The sequence below is a fragment of the Chiloscyllium punctatum genome, chromosome 8 (genome assembly GCF_047496795.1).
Source record: "Chiloscyllium punctatum isolate Juve2018m chromosome 8, sChiPun1.3, whole genome shotgun sequence".
Taxonomy (NCBI): Eukaryota; Metazoa; Chordata; class Chondrichthyes; order Orectolobiformes; family Hemiscylliidae; genus Chiloscyllium; species Chiloscyllium punctatum.
Genome location: NC_092746.1, coordinates 83,940,095 through 83,958,085, shown reverse-complemented (window position 1 = coordinate 83,958,085; position 17,991 = coordinate 83,940,095). Strand labels below are relative to the sequence as shown.

General features: G+C 42.2%; 1 protein-coding gene across 1 annotated transcript in view; it reads right to left on the bottom strand.

Moving 5' to 3' along the window:
- Positions 1-17,991, bottom strand: part of armc3 (armadillo repeat containing 3) — a 194,467-nt gene that overhangs the window by 42,838 nt on the left and 133,638 nt on the right. Inside the window, exons 14-15 of the mRNA XM_072575964.1 lie at positions 9,010-9,110; positions 6,355-6,462 (exon numbers count right to left, since the gene is read on the bottom strand). Coding sequence (XP_072432065.1) covers positions 6,355-6,462; positions 9,010-9,110 — 209 coding nt within the window. The remainder of the gene's footprint in view (positions 1-6,354; positions 6,463-9,009; positions 9,111-17,991) is intronic.

The following is a 17,991-nucleotide window of genomic DNA, read 5'->3' as shown; positions in this document are numbered from 1 at the left end:
TGCCTCATGGCAAACACAGAGACAGAAATCAGAAGGCTGGAAAGTGAAGAAACCATCAAACTAGTCCAATATATAGAATGCACAGCAGTGGTTGCACCAATTTTGATGTTCAATGGGTCAGTTCATCTCAGTGGAGACTTTAAACATATGGTAAAGCACTTTTCACAGCTTGATAAATACCCAATCCCTCAGATAGAGGATTTATATACAAATCTGGGGGGTGGGCTGTCCTTCACGAAGTAGGATATCAGCCATGCTTACTTGCAATTTTGTTGAGACCAGGATTCCCAGAAAGATGCTCCAATTAATACCCATAATGGTTTGTACCAACATACAAGACAGAAATTTGGGGTATCATCAGCTATACAAATTTTTAGTAGACAATGAAGAACATTTTGAAAGATCTACCCCAGGTTGCCGTTTACCCAGTTGATGTCCTAATAACAGGGAAAGCTAATAACGAACATTTAGAGAACTTGAATATAGTCCTAAGGTATTTTCCAAGGCAGGTGGACATCTAATGAGGGGAAAAATGTGTGTGACTTACTTGGGCTACAGAGTCAACAAGACTGGATTACACCTGTTGGAAGATAAAGTGAGGGCAATCAAAGGTGCCCTAACTGCCTTATCTGTCCAGGAGCTTAGGTCATTTTTTGGGTTAGTAAATTATTATACAAAACATGGCATCCATCCTGGCATCAACTCCTTAAAAAAAGTCAACATTGGAAATGGTTGCATAATCAAGCCGTAGCTTTCAATAACGTAAAGAAACAACAATCTTTCTCTAAGATGTTGGCACATTATGATCCCAAGAAAGATCTGGTATTGATATGAGATAACTCCCTCAATGACATTGGGGTGGTATTGGCTCATAGGTAGCCCAATGGAGAGCAAAGCCAAACAGCGTGTGCATCCAGGACATTAGCTAATGTAGAGTGTAAATATGCCCAGATGGAAAAGGAAGGATTGGCGGTTTTATTTGGAGTTAGGAAGTTTCACCAATAACTTTATGGATGAAAATTTGTGATAATCATGGACCACAAACTCCTCCTTGGCCTGCTTAAAAAGGACAAGGCAGTGCTGTCCATAGCTTCAGGCTACATTCAGCAATTGACTCTAATACTAACTGTATATAATTACACGTTGGAATATCATTGGAGAGGCTGAGTAGCAGATACACCACCGGTGGTGCCCCCAATGGAAGAGTTTGTAAGGATATCACATGCTCCCAGTTACAGCAGACTTTGAATGCAGAAAGATCCATTCTTTTCAAAACTAAGATAACTGGTATTAATGGGAGAATCCAGAGGGCTGTCACAACTTTTTGGACCCAGAGAGACCAGCTCAGGGTTATGGATAGCATATTGTTACAGGGAACAAGAGTGATTGTCCTGAGCAAAATCACTGGCAAACACTGGCTGAACTCCACTGCGGCCATCCAGGGATTTCTAAAATGAAGATGTTGGTAAGATGTTATGTCTGGTGGCCAGCCTTGGATGCAGAACTAACTGCATTGGTGGTGCTGTGCCCAGAATATCAATAAAGGTCAAAAATTACCTCCAGCAGCTCCCCTAGATAAATCTTGGACCCAGTTGCACATCACCTACGCTGATCCTTTCATGGGTTCAATATTCTTAGGCATTGTAGATACCACTTAAAGTCACTGGATGTGCATAGCATCCATTCTTTCAAACACTAGGATGACAAGAGAAAAACTGCGCACACCGTTTCAACACATGGAGCCCTGGAAGTGTTGGCCATAGATTATGGGTCATCATTTACCAGCCAGAAATGTAACAGCATCAGTGATGCCAATACTAGACACAAGACTCCACTAAGTGAGAAAGACAGTTTGATGAAGGGACCAAATTTGGTGTTAGGATCCTGGAAATGGCCCTGCATGGGTAAGAGGCATGGTCGACATGAGCTCAGGACCAGTGATGTAAAACGTTTGCATGGGTGTGACAGTCCTGAGTAAGTATGTGGACCATATGAAAGCTGTGAATCCTCAAATAGTGCATGAGCAAAATATGCCCTGCCCCTAAGAACATTTGGAAAGGCTGCCTGAACCTGTGGATTCACCCTCTCCGTCAAACACTAACAAGTCTTCTGAATCAGAGAAGGACATAACAGAGGTAGCTGCCTCGATGACACTGCCACCAGAAGGAGGGAGTGACATACATTTGCTTTCAGTCTTCCATGTGGGACCTTATCAAAAGCCTTGCTGAAATCCAAATAGGCTACATCAAAAGCAATGTCCTCATTTACACATCTGGTCACCTCTTAGAAAACCAGTCTGTAGTTTCCTGGTTTATCCCTTGCTCCCTTTTTGAATATTTGTAATGAGTAGCAATTCTGGCTAAGTACAAAAACCTAGTTCCTGCTTCCTGTCAACACCGAATCTAAAAGATGAATAAATTGGAGCCTTCCATGTACTTTTAAAAATCTTTAACTTTGTAAAGCCTCCAGCAATAGCTGGGCTTGATTCCCAGCATGCTATCACAATGAGGTGTAACATATGCAGCATCTTCCCTCACTCACTTTCCTTCCCCTTCCCCAGTCTCCTGTACTGCAAGCTGTGCATGCCCTCTGCACTGCTTCCTCACTACCTTTCCCCACAGTCATGCCATCCAATGTTATCTCTCATATCCCCTTCCCCTCACCTTTCTGTCATTTTGGGAGAAGATATCCATAAGAGCACACAGCAAGGCTGTACAAGTTTATTGGTCAGAGTATTGAGTACAGGAGTTGGGAGGTCATGTTGTGGCTGTACAGGACATTGGTTAGGCCACCGTTGGAATATTGCGTGCGATTCTGGTCTCCTTCCTATCGGAAAGATGTTGTGAAACTTGAAAGGGTTCAGAAAAGATTTACAAGGATGTTGCCAGGGTTGGAGGATCTGAGCTACAGGGAGAGGCTGAACAGGCTGGGGCTGTTTTCCCTGGAGCGTTGGAGGCTAAGGGGTGACCTTATAGAGGTTTACAAAATTATGAGGAGCATGGATCGGATAGGGAAGTCCAGAACTAGAGGGCATAGGTTTAGGGTGAGAGGGGAAAGATATAACAGAGACCTAAGGGGCAACTTTTTCACACAGAGGGTGGAATGAGCTGCCAGAGGAAGTGGTGGAGGCTGGTACAATTGCAACATTTAAGAGGCATTTGGATGGGTATATGAATAGGAAGGGTTTGGAGGGATACGGGCCGGGCGCTGGCAGGTGGGACTAGATTGAGTTAGGATATCTGGTCGGCATGGACGGGTTGGAATGAAGGGTCTGTTTCCATGCTGTACATCTCTATGATGCTATGATTCTAAGTTGGGATGGGGTGCCCGACATTGGGCTCCTTAGACCCTGTGAGGAAAGAATCCTTGGCCTTGTAGAAGTCTGGGACTGCTACTGTGGGATGCAGAGATATCTACGTCCCAACAAATAAGTATCACACTGTATATCACTGCTACTCTTAAAATTAACCAGGCAATCACTCTGTCATTCATTGTACACCACTTCTGACCACTAGCCATGATGCCTTCGCTCCCTTATGTCTTGCAGGTACAGCCAGCCTCTACATGACATCTGCAGAGAAACACCTGATTGCTGCAGAAGCCACATTCTTGATCTCTTAGGATGACAGTGCTGAGACCTCAAAGAAAGCATCAGTGAGGCTTGCACCCCCACCAGATCAAATACTGGCATCTCAGTGGAAATGTTAAGCTGGATGGCACCTCATTCTGACAGGACATGTCTTCCACGGCCAACACTGGAGCTAAGTCACTGGCACTCAGGGCTGCCAGAGACCAGGCATCAGCTCAGCCCAGGTAGTACTGAAGCCAGTGGTATCATAAATCATGGACTTCATCCAAATGTAAAGGAAGGAACAGGTATGTTGGATGCAATGGCGCTCATTGCCCAGAAGCTGCACCACTGTAGCGCATCATGCAACTGTCTAGTTGCCCCCATGGCCAGGTTAGTGGCTACCATGGAAAACCTTTGGGGCTGCAGGGGACATGGACAAAACTGCACTCCATTGCCCCATCCAATGATCATCAAAACTGAAGGCATAATGACAAGGGTTCAGGGAGCCTTGATCTCAGTTCAAGGTGCTCCTTTCTCACAAAGAGTCAGAATGCACCCATCTGGTCGATGAAGCACATACCAAGTCCCTCAGCAAGTTTCCACTCAGGACACTGCAGATGTGACTGAGCCATTTACCTGCATCTTGTCTGGTCCCCCCTGACACTTGCATTCAATTTGAGGGGCAATGGTGGTGAACTTGTCTCTGGCAAAGATACCCTCGGCATGTCTGGCACGTACAGCCACAAGCAGCCTGGGTTACCCAACAAAAGCCCTCAGGCTAACATGCTCCACTGCCAAGCACATTCCCTCCACCTGAGTTGCGTAACAAGAAAGTACGTATAGTGGGAGGTGTGGAAGAATAAAATGTATTGAGTGCACTTTGGTATCATGGGTAACAATAGCTTGTATGTGATTCTCAGCTTATGTAAAAATGTCTGTGCTATTTCTATAGCTATAGTGATTTCTTTGAAAATATGGTGTGACAGAGAGACTCCTTGGAGTAATGGGATTTTCTTTTCATTGAGTGAGTTTTATGAGCAAATACAATGAACAGTTGGGCATTGGGCTCCAGTTAGAACAGTTAGGAATGTTTATTTTGGGGGCTTGGGAAAAAATTAATTTCTTGAAAAAACTTTTAGTTTGCAGAGATCATGATTGAAGCTGGATATGTAAAACAGTTTCTCCTGATGAAGGAAGAAATGAGTTACCTCCGTGTAATGAACTGAGTTTGAAAATTTCGGGTCAGAAGGGAATTTTGAAGGGTTATTTGAAGCTGAGAAAATCTACACTCAATGTATGAAGACTCAAGAAAGATGCTATAAGATAGGGAACTAAAGTACCTCTTAAGTTAAACCCCATAGCTGTGATAGAGATGGGAATTATAAAAGGATACTATTAAGATTAATAGTATTGTATTTTACTGTGCATTTCAAAATCTTTAAGCGTTATATGTAAATAAGTTTGACTTATTATTTCTAAATTTAAATTTATTTTGCAAAATCAATTTCTGTTATTGTTAAAACTAAATGAAGTATTGTGTGCTTGTATTTCAGTGAAAGACGAGTTCATTAAAATGCCCAAAAAAAACCAAAAATATGATTTATCAAGTCAAATTTGAATCAATGATCTGACTTTTCCAGTAATAACGTCAGTTGGGCTCACAATGCTACTTTTCTCTCACCTTCACATGAACATGGTCCATCTTCAATACTCCTCTTGCTTTTTTCAATTCTGTTTCTCCATTTCAGGGAATAGACTGGCTAGTAATTTTATTATAAGCTTACCAAAACCACAGCGACCTTGATGACACTTTGTTTTTTAACCTCCTGCTTCCTGTAGAGACTCCATTCCATTCTCCCAGTTTTTCCATTACATCTGCTCTGGCACATTTCTAGCTGAACCAAGGACACTCAATCTACTGTGGGGCTCTCAAGTATGTCTGACCAAATTCCTACATTTTTACTCCCCTGCCTCCTTTCTGAGAGTCTTTCTTTGTCCTCATGTTCCACCATACCAGTCTTCACATTCAAAGGATGCTCTCCTGCACACACTTCTGCACTCAGCCTGTTGCAGTGTTTGAGTGAAGCTCCACATGAGTGCAATGAACATCACCTCATCCTCTGATTAGTCACTTTATACACTTAACTCGATACTTAGCTCAACAACTTCAGATTATGAATTCTGTTTCCCACTATGATTCAGTATTTTCACTATGTGCTGGTTTAAATTTTAGCTTTTGTGTATTTCTTTTCTGACAGAGCAGTTCATTATTCTGGAACACCCATTCTAGGTAAATGCTTTTAGACTTTACTACCAACATTATTCCCTTTTTTTATTCTATGGCATCTTTGCCATTTAATCTCCTGTCCTCTAGTCTCCATTCCAAACCCTCCCTCCGATATTTCTTCCTCCTTTCAATGCCACGTAACCTACCATTTCTCTAACCCTTCAGTTTTGAGGGAGAGTTATTTCAACTCAGATTTCTCTCTTCAAATATGCTTCCAAACCTGCTAAGTACTTCAGGCACTTTCTGCTTTTAATTCAGATTTCCAGTGTTTGTAATAGTTTTGTTCTAAAATTAGTGTCATGTGAATAAAGTAAACAAAGTCAGAAAAATAGGAAACATAACTCAGAGAATGAGATTATTGTTTCAGAATTTAGAAGCTAGAAACTCAGATTGCCACCACCAAAATGTTGATAAAGTTATAGTTTCACAAGCACTCACCAGAAGATAGTAATTTTAAAATTTGTAGAAAAGTAACATGAAAGGAAGCTAGTCAAACCTGGATGGTTTATCTTTGCTGTATGCTTTGCTAGAAGGGAAACGATTACTGGCAGCTGACGGAGTTTCAGTGAGTTTTTCTTCTGCAGACAGTCCTGCCATCTGATGTCTACAAAATAAGATATTAAGTTCAATACTTTTCATTCACATAGGAGAAAGAGAAAATTAATCTACCAATTATAACAATATATTATTTCAAAATTGTTAGAATTTTGAGGAAAGCTATTTAATACATGGGACAAAGTCTTATATTCTACAAATTTTCTGGCAATCAAAAATGTTTTCATTTCTGATTACAGTCTAAAAGAAATCTGTTTCAGCTTTTTGTTGCAAGAATCACAATTTACAAAGCTCCAATACCATGAAGTTCCAATTCAACTGGTGCTGGACAGCCTGTAAATTTTGTATTGCCAACACATTGTTGTGATTTTAACTTAGGGCTCAGCAATCTCCTTGGTGCTGGCTTCACTGCACCTGTTTCCACACTTAGCAGGAGACCAATAAGCATAGTGCTAAATGATAAAACCAACCATTTTTCTTAAAATCAGTCTGATCCTTTTTAAGGGAAATTACACTGACTCATGCTAGCATTTAAAATATGGAAACTGAAACACCAGGATTGAATGAAGCCTTCAGATGACCAATTGAGAGGCATAGGTGAGTTGAACATTTTAAGATGTTTTTAATATTTTGAGCTCTCTATGGGTCCCTGGGGCTGGTGCCTTCTTACTCTACAAATATTTCCAGGCCTGCTGAGTTTCTGTACCACTGTCGGTTTTGAGATCAACTGCTATTGTTTTGTTGATTCTCTGTTTGTGTCACAAAGTAGTGTAGACACTCAGAAGGTAAATTTGGTGTACATGGAAACGTATAAATTCTTTGACAGGATTATTACGAGAGATCATTGCTGGCAGCAAACCAGCAATTCTGCTGAGACATCAAGTCCACAATTTTGGCTCACTTTTTGCTGCAGGTCTTCTCAAACCTACAAGCTACACTAATGGTGCAAGGTTTTAATAGATGCAGTACTAAACTGTAAATTGTCATACTGCACCAGATAGGGTACTGATCCGCAGACATTTGCTAGCTGGCTTAACTCCAGGCATGAATGGTTGGGCAGAACAAGATAGAAACCCCCATGATGTTGTTGCCATGAAATCTAGGAGATGTTAACACTCAAACCATGTTTTCTTTTGACAAAGGCTGGAATTCTGATCAAACCAGAAATTGTGTAGCCTAATCACATTCTATTCACCATTTCTCAAACAACACTTCAAGCCTATTTAAAGCAGGATTTTTTCTTTTAAAAATGGATTACTTCCCTCTTGGAGTTTTCATTGAAGAGCACTGGAAGATATCCTGCATATGGGGTGATTAAAAGGTTTCCATCTATCGCAACTATCATAGCAATACCTTCCATCACTTGTCCCATCAAAGCCATTGTTTTGGCAATATGGCTATTCATAACAAATCATATCTTGGTCTGATACCCTAACTCCTCTGCTAATTCACCCTCCTTTGAGCACCTTGCTTTGCTCCACTATCCACCTGTTTGTTTATAATCCCTGATCTTTACTGTCAACCCAAGTACAATCAATGTTTTCTCACCAAAATATCTTTTGCTATTTTCTGCCCACAGCCTCTGTACCAATTGACTTCTCAACCTCCATTTTAACTCATTGTGTTCTTTATTCATTGAGTCCACTGGCTTCTTATCCTTCCTAATTTCTTCTTCCACATAAACTCCCCAACTCATATCCGCTGACTATATTCTTAGCTTTATCTTCCGTCACTTGTCCCAACAAGCCATAACTGTGGCAATATGGCTGTTAATAACAAATCACATCTTGGCCTGGTCCCCGACTCCTCTGTTACAGTTCTGAGGAAGAGTCACCAGACCTGAAACGTTAATTCTTCCTTCCAAAGTACATAACCTCACATTTTCCCATACTGTATTCCATCTGCCACTTCTTTGCCCACTCTCCTAGCCTGTCAAAATCTTTCTGTACTGCCCCATTTCCTTGATCTATCTACCCATCCACCTAACTGAGCAACAATGTCACAGAGATCTACAGCATGGAAACAGGCCCTTTGGCCCAAATTGCCCATGCCGCCCAGTTTTCACAATTAAACTATTTGTGTGCATTTGGTCCATATCTCTCTATACCTATCCCATCCATGTACTTGTCTAAATGTTTCGTAAATTACAAAATTGTACTCTCTTCTACCACTACCTCTAGCAGCCTGTTCCAGACATTCAACACCCTCAGTGTGAAAAAAATTATCCTTCTGGACCCTTTTGTATCTTTCCCCCTCACCTTAAAAGTTCCTTTCTGCAGATCATTAATGTATAACATGAATAGTTGGTGTCTCAGCTCAGACTCATGTGGAACTCCACTAGTCACCAGCTGCAATCCTGGAAAATCCACTTTATTCCTACTTTTTGCTTTCTCCCAGTCACCCAATCCTCTATCCATGCCAGTAATCTTGCACCTAACACAATGAGCTCTTGTCTTATCTCTTTTGAATGCTAACATTTGTAAACTTTAGCTCAACCATCTTGGTTGCTAAGTGACTCGCTCTAAGACTTAGAACATGAAATAATAATTTGATCCTCTCAAATGTAATTAGAGTACCTAAATGAAATGTAACTTACCCATCTGCTCTTTTGGCATTAATTAGCAATATTGGCCGGTGCTGGTTCACCTCTTGATTACTGAGTTCTTCCAAAGGCAGTACCTTCATGCCTGGTTTGATCTTTAACAGATAAATTTTACAGTTAACTTAGCTAATGTTCAAAACGCATGGGGTCACCAGATGACAGTGAGTTCAAAAGACTGCAAAAAGCTTTGTAAAATTCATTCACAGGGAGACCAATCAAAGATGACGGCAACAGAAGTGGAAGAAAGTAAATCTATGAGGAGCTACCCCTCCAATGATAATCTGTTTTTGTCCTAAGCTTGCTAGTGATCGGCTCATAAGTGGTAAGAATAGGTGTTAGGAAATAATACTTGCTCGGGTCAGGTGGGGTGGAAATGAGGAAGGCAGAGAGGGACCAGGTGCCTGTAATGGGCGGGGGAGGTGCACTGTCCATGATGAGGGGACTAGCTGTTGTAAAAGAGGTCTTCTGCTAGGGGCATAGAAGATAGAACAGCACAGGAATAGGCACTTCAATTCACCATGTCTGCACTGACTAATGTGCAAATCTAAACTAATCCTACCTGCATGCACATGGTCTTTATCCCTCTATTCCCTGCCTGTTTATGTGTCTGTCTGAATACCTCTTAAACGTTGCCATTGTACCACCTCCCCTGGAAGCACCTACCACTCTATGCATTAAAAAAAACTTGCCTTGCACATCTCCTTTAAACTTTCCCCCCTCACCTCATATCTGTGCACCTAATATTGACATTTACATTCTGATTATATCCACCCTATCCACATCTGTCATAATTCTATATGTTTCTACTAGGTTGCTCCTCAGTCTCTGATGATCTAGCGAAAACAATCAATAGGTTTAAGGTGAGAGGGGAAGAATTTAAAAGGGATCCAAGAAGCAACCTTATCCTACAGAAGGTAGTGCGTGTATGGACTGAGTTGTCAGAGGAGGTGGTGGAGGCTGGTACAATTACAGCATTTAAAAGGTATCTGGATGGGTATTTGAATAGGAAGGGTTTAGAGGGACATAGGCCAAATGCTGGCAAGTTGGACTAAATTAATTTAGGGTATCTGGTCAACATGGACGAGTTGGACCAAAGTGTCTGTTTTCATGTTGCACATCTCAATGACTCTATGACAAGACTCTCCTCATTGCTAATACACTCCAATCCAGGCATCATCCTGGTAAAACTCTTTTGCGCCCTCTCCAAAGCCTCCACATCCTTCCTATAGTATGGAAACCAGAACTGCACACAATATTTCAAATGTGGCCTACCTATACATTACAGCTGGAACATAACTTGTCAATTCTTAAACTCAGTGTTCCAAATGGAGAATGCAAGCAAGCCAGATGCTTTTTTGCCATCTTATGCACTATTGTTGCCACTTTTAGGGAGCTATGAATTTGTACACCTAGATTTCTATGTATATCTATGCTCTTAAAATCCTGACATTTACTGTATACACTCTTCTTGTCTTTGGCCACATTAAATTCCACATGCAACCACTCTACCCCACTTTCCAACTGATCAAAATCATGGTACACCTTTTGAGAACCTTCCTCGCTATTCACAACTCTACCAATTTACATGTTGTCTGAAAATTAACTAATCAGACCTACATTTTCATCCAAATCATTTATAAATATTACATACAACAAAGGTCCCAGCAGTGATACTTGTGGAACACCACAATTCACAGTCTTCCAGTCAAAAAAACACCCTCCCACAACATCCTCTGTCTTCTATGACCAAGCCAATTTTGTATCCAGCTACCAATTCATTGTAGATCCTGTTTGACGAATTCATCTGGATCATCCTACAATGAGAAACCTTGCTAAATGCTTTAGTAAAGCCCATGTAGATAATATTCACTGCCCTATCTTTACCAAAGTTAAAAATCACAAGACACCAACCAGGTTTATTTGAAAATACAAGTTTTGGAGTGCTGCTCTACCTGTTGAAGGAGCAATGCTCCAAAGCTTATATTTTCAAATAAACCTGTTGGACTATAACCTGGTGTTGTGTGATTTTCAACTTTGTCCACCCCAGTTCAACACCGGCACCTCCACATTACGGCTAACCTTATCAATCATTTTCATCACTTCCTCAAACAAATTTCAATTAAATCTGAGACAAGACCTACCCCACACAAAGTCATGCTAACTATCTCTAATAAGTCAATATTTTTTCCAAATGCAAGTAAATCCTGTCCATAAGTATCGTCTCCAATAATTTCACTATTATTCAAACACTTACCTCATGAATAGGCTGAGCAGGAGCAGACATGGGACTGCTGAGTAAGGGAAGTAATATATTTGGGTGGTTGTGTTACCAGAAACATGACTTAGGTAGTGTCTCCCACCCATCCTCCTCCTCTAAAAAAAAGGTGCGATGTGCCAGATTGGTAAGGTAACTAGTTTTTTTTTAAAATCTTTATTTTTCTAGTCTGTTTGGGAATTTAGAATCGTGGAAAGATAGGTTAGGGCAGTTGAATATTCCTCCTGCAGAATGTGGGAGGTAAGGGTCATCACTAGTGTCCCTGCTGACTTCCTCTGTGGGAAGTGCACCCCACTCCAGCTCCTCGAAAACCACATTAAGGAACTGGAGTTGAAGCTTGATAAACTTCGGATCATTCAGGAGGCGGAGGGGGTTATTGAAGGGAGTTACAGGAGGTAGTCACATCTCAGGTGAAAGAAAAAAGGCAGGTGGATTATAGTCAGGGGACGGAAAGGGCACCGACAGGCAGTGCAGGGAACCCCTGTGGCCGTTCCCCTCAATAACAAGTATACCAGTTTGGATACTGTTGGGGGGACAATTTACTCGGGGTATGCCATGGGATACAGGTCTCTGGCACAGAGTCTGTCCCTGTTGCTCAGAAAGGAAGGGGGGAAGATGAGCAGAGCATTAGTCATTTGGGACTCCATAGTTAGGGGGATAGATAGGAGGTTCCATGGGAACAAGAGAGACTCACTGTTGGTGTGTTGCCTCCCAGGTGCCAGGGTTTGTGATGTCTTAGATCGTGTTTTCAGGATCCTTGAGGGGGACAGGGAGCAGCCCCAAGTCAAGGCCCAGAAGCTTTAATGACATAGGGAGGAAAAGGGATGAGATTTAAGGCAGAAATTCAAGGAGCTAGGATGGAAGCTTAATACTAGAATAAACAGTTGTTATCTCTGGTCTTTTGCCTGTGCCATTTGCTCACGAGGCGAACAATAGGGAGAGAAAGGAGTTGAACTCATGGCTACAGGGATTGTGCAGGAGGGAGGGTTTTGGATACCTGGAAAGTTTGGGCTCATTCTTGGTGGTACTCATACAAACAGAAAGGTCTACACCTGAAACAGAGGGGTACCAATATCCTGGGGGGAAATTTGCTAATGCTCTTTGGGAGGGTTTAAGCAGGTGGATGAGAAACAAAATTGTAGTTCCAGTGTCCAGGAGTTTGAGAGCAGTGAGGTCAGAAATGAAGTTTCAAGGTCGCAAGAGTTCACTGGCAAGCAGGAATGTGGTTTGAAGTGTGTCTACTTCAACACCAGGAGCATCCAGAATAAGGTGGGTGAACTTGCAGCATGGGTTGGTACCTGGGACTTCGAAGTTGTGGCCATTTTGGAGACATAGACAGAGCAGGCATAGGAATGGTTGTTGCAGGTTCTGGGATTTAGATGTTTCAGTAAGAACAGAAAAGATGTTAAAAGAGGGGGAGGTGTGGCATTGTTAGTCAAGGACAATATTACAGTGGCAGAAAGGACATTTGAGGACTCATCTACCAAGATAGTATGGGCTGAGGTTAGAAACAGGAAAGGAGAGGTCACCCTGTTGGGAGTTTTCTATAGACCTCTAAATAGTTCCAGAAATGTAGAGGAAAGATAATTCTGGAAAGGTGTGAGAGTAGCAGGGCAGTTGTTATGGGGGACTTTTAATTTTCCAAATATTGCCTGGAAATACTATAGTTCGAGAACTTTAGATGGGTCAGTTTTTGTCCAATGTGTGCAGGATGGTTTCCTGATATAGTATGTAGACAAGCCAACAAGGGGCGAGGCCACATTGGATTTGGTACTGGGTAATGAACCAGCCAAATATTAGCTTTGGAGGTGAGTGAGCACTTTGGTGATAGTGACCATAATTCTGATACTTTTACTTTTGGGATTGAAAAGGATGGGTGTATACCACAGGACAGGAGTTATAGCTGGGGGAAAGACAATTATGATGCAATTAGGCAAGATTTAGGGTCATAGGATGGGGAAGAAAACTGCAGGGGATGGACACACTTGAAATGCGGAGCTTATTCAAGGAACAGCTACAGCATGTCCTTGATAAGTATGTACCTGTCAGGCAGGGAGGAAGTGGTCGAGCGAGGGAGTCATGGTTAACTAAAGAAGTTGAATATTTTGTCAAGAGGAAGAACAAAGCTTATGTTAGGATGAGAGGTGAAGGCTCAGTTAGCCAGGAGAGTTACAAGTTAGCCAGGAGTGACCTAAACAGAGAGCTAAGAAGAGCCAGGAGGGGCATGAGAAGTCATTGGCAATTAGGATAAGGGAAAACCCTAAAGCTTTCAATAGTTATATCAGGAATAAAAGAATGACAAGTAAAAGATAGTAGTGGGCAATCAAGGATAGTAGTGGGGAGTTGTGTGTGGTGCCTGAGGAGATAGGGAAAAATAATTAATATTTTTTGCCAGAATTCACACCGGAAAAATGCAATGTTGTCAAGAATACTGAGATATAGGCTACTGGACTAGACTGGATTGAGGTTCACAAGGAAGAGGTGTTAGCAATTCTGGAAAATGTGAAAATAGACAAGTCCCCTGAGCCAGATGGGATTTATCCTTGGATTCGCTAAGAAGCCAGGGAAGAGATTGCAGAGCCAATGGCGTTGATCTTTGTGTCATCATTGTCTACAGGGATAGTTCCAGAAGACTGGAGAATAGCAAATGTTGTCCCCTTGTTCAAGAAGGGAAGTAGAGACAACCCTGGTAATTATAGACCAGTGAGCCTTATGTCAGTTGTGGGTAAAGTGTTAGAAAAGATTATAAGAGATAGGATTTATAATCATCTAGAGAGGAATAAGTTGATTAGGGGTGGTTAACACAGTTTTGTGAAGGGTAGGTCGTGCCTCACAAACCTTATTGAGTTCTTTGAGATGGTGGCCAAACAGGTGGATGAGGGTAAAACGGCTATGTAGTGCATTTGAAAAGGTTCCCTACAGTAGGCTATTACACAAAATATGGAGGCATGGGATTGAAGATGATTTAGCAGTTTGGATCAGAAGTTGGCGAACTGAAAGAAGACAGAAGGTCGTGGTTGATGGGAAACGTTCATTCTGGAGTTCAGATACTAGTTGTGTACCATAAGGATCTGTTTTGGGGCCATTGCTGTTTGTCATTTTTATAAATGACCTAGATGAGGGCATAGAAGGATGGTTTAGTAAATTTGCGGATAACACTAAGGTCGGTGGAGTTGTGGATCGTGCTGAAGAATGTTGCAGGTTACAGAGGGACTTGGAAAAGCTGCAGAGGTGGCAAATGGAGTTTAATACAGAAAAGTGAGAGGGGATTCACTTTGAAGGGAGCAATAGGAATAAGAGTACTGGGCTTATGATAAGATTCTTGGTAGTGTAGATGGGCAGAGATATCTCTGTTTCCATGTATATAGATCCTTGAAGGTTGCCACCAGGTTGACAGAACAGAGAACATTACAGCGCAGTATAGGGCCTTTGGCCCTTGATGTTGCACTGACCTATGAAATTTATGTGATGCCCATCTAACCAATATCGTTCCATTATTATCCATGTATACGTCCAATGCCCATTTACATGTCCTTAACATCGGTGTCTACTACTGTTGCAGGCAGGCCTTCCCACATCCCTATTACGATCTGAGTAAAGAAACTACCCCGATATCTGTCCTAAATCTATCACCCCTCAATTTAAGGCTATGGCCCCTTGTGTTAGCCTTCACCATCCAAAGAAAAAGGCTCCCACTGTCCACCTTATCTAATCCTCTGATTATCTTATGCATCTCAATTAAGTCACCTCTCAACCTTCTTCTCTCCAACAAAAATAGCATCAGTTCCCTCAGCCTTTCCTCGTAAGATCTTCCTTCTATACCAGGCTACATCCTAGTAAACCTCCTCTGAACCCTTCCCAAAGCTTCCACATGCTTCCTACAATACGGTGACCAGAACTGCACGCTATACTCCAGGTGCAGCCTTACCATTGTCTTGTACAGCTGAAGCATGACTTTGTGGCTCTGAAATGCAATCTCCCTACCAATAAATGTCAGCACACATATGCCTTCTTACCAACCCTATAAAGCTGGGTGGCAACCTTCAGGGATTTATGCACCTGGACATCAAAATCTGTCTGTTCATCTACACTGCCAAGAATTTTACCATTAGAGCAGTACTCTGCATTCCTATTACTTCTTCAAAATGGAACAAATTCACATTTTTCTGCACTAAACTCCATTTGCCACTTCTCAGCCCAGCTCTGCATCTTATCTATGTCTGTCTGTAAACCACAACATAATTTGGCACTATCCACAACTTTGCCTACCTTAGTATCATCCACAAACTTCCAACCCATCCTTCGATGCCCATATCCAGATCATTTCTAAAAATGACAAACAGCAGTGGCCTCAAAATGGATCCTTGTGGCACACCACTGGTAACTGAGCTCCAGGATAAACATTTCCCATCAACCACAACCTTGTGTCTTCTTTCAGCTAGCCAATTTCTGATCCAAATTGCTAAATCACCTTCAATCCCAAAACTCTGTATTTTGTGTAATAGCCTACTGTGTGGAACCTTAGCAAACACCTTCCTAAAGTGCACATACACCACATCAACCGCTTTACCTGTTTTGTCACCTTTTCAACGAACACAACAAGGTTAGTGAGGCAGGACCTACCCTTCACAAAACCATGTTGATTATCCCTAATCAACTTATTTTGTTCCAGATAATTATAAATCCTATCTCTTATAACCTTTTCCAACACCTTACCCACAATTGAAGTAAGGCACACTGGCCTAGAACTGTCAGGGTTGTCCCGACTTCCCTTCTTAAACAAGGGGACAACATTTGCTGTATTCCAATCTTCTGGCACTACTCCTGTCAACAATGATGACATAAAGATCGAAGCCAAAGGCTCTGCAATCTCCCCCCTGGCTTCCCAGAGAATCCGAGGATAAATCCCATCCGTCCCACAGGTCTTATCTATTGTCAGATCTTCCAAAATTGCTAAAACCTCTTCTTTGTCAACCTCAATCTCATGTAATCTTATAGCTCATATCTCCGTATTCTCACTAACATTGCACTTTTCCAATGTGAATACTGATAAAAAGTATTCATTAAGCACTTCCACGACGTCCTCAGATTCCACACACAACTTTCCACTACTATCTTTAATTCGCCCTAATCATTCTCTAGTCATTCTTTTATTCCTGATATACCTATGGAAGGCCTTAGGGTGTTCCTTGATCCTATATACCAACAACTTCTCATGTCCCCTCCTAGCTCTTCTTAGCCCTCTTTTTAGATCATTTCTGGCTAACTTATAACTCTCAAGCCCCCTAACTGAGCCTTCATGCCTCATCCTCACATATTTTTCTTTCTTGTGACAAGAGCTTCAACTTCTTTAGTTGGTTCCCTCTCTTGACAGCTACCTCCCTGCCTGATAGTGTGTACTTATCAAGGATCTGCAGTAGCTGTTCCTTGAATAAGCTCCAAATTTCAAGTGTGTCCATCCCCTGCAGTTTCCTTCCCCATCCTATCGCACCATAATTGCCTTTCCCCCAGTTACACCTCTTTCCTTGCAGTATATACCTATCCCTGCCCATTGCTATTGTAAACATAACTGAATTATGGTCACTATCGCCAAAGTGCTCAACAACCTCCAAATCTAACACCTGACTGGGTTCATTCGCAGTACCAAATCCAATATGGCATCGCCTCTTGTTGGCCTGTTGACATACTTTGAAAATGTGTTGCTGGAAAAGTGCAGCAGGTCAGGCAGCATCCAAGGAGCAGGAGTCTGAAGAAGGGCTCATGCCCGAAACGTTGATTCTCCTGCTCCTTGGATGCTGCCTGACCTGCTGCGCTTTTCCAGCAACACATTTTCAGCTCTGATCTCCAGCATCTGCAGTCCTCACTTTCACCTGTCTACATACTGTGTCAAGATTAGAGTGGTGCTGGAAAAGCACAGCAGGTCAGGCAGCATCCGAGGAGCAGGAAAACCATTGATGCTGCCTGACCTGCTGTGCTTTTCCAGCACCACTCTAATCTTGACTTTAATCTCCAGCATCTGCAGTACCCACCTCTGTCTACATACTGTGTCAGAAAACCCTCCTGCACACATTGAACAAAAACTGACCCATCTAAACTACTTGAACTATAGTATTCCGAGTAAATATTGGAGAAGTTAAAGTCCCCCATAACAGCTACCCTGTTACTCTCGCTTCTTTGGAGAATCATCTTTGCTATCCTTTCCTCAAATCCCTGGAACAATTCAGAAGCCCAACAGGGTGACCTCTCCTTTCCTGTTTCAAACCTCAGCCCAAACTACCTCAGTGGAGAGTCCTCAAACGTTATCTCAGCTGCTGTAATACTACGCTTGATTAACAATGCTGCAACCACCACCTCCCGCCCCCACCCCCACCCCCACCCCTACCCCCAAAACCATCTTCTCTGTTCTTGCTGAAACATCTAAATCCCAGAATCTGCAACAACCATTCCTGTCCCTCCTCTAGCCATGTGTCTGAAATGGCCACAACATCTAAATCCCAGGTACCAACCCATGCTGCAAGTTCACCCGCCTTATTCCGGATGCTCCTGGCATTGTAGTACACACATTTCAAACCAACACCCTGATTGCTGGTGCCCTCTTGCGACCTTGTAAACCTATCCCTGACCTCACTACCCTCAACCTCCTGTACACTGGAACTACAATTCAGGTTCTCATCCCCCTGCTGCATTAGTTTAAACACCCC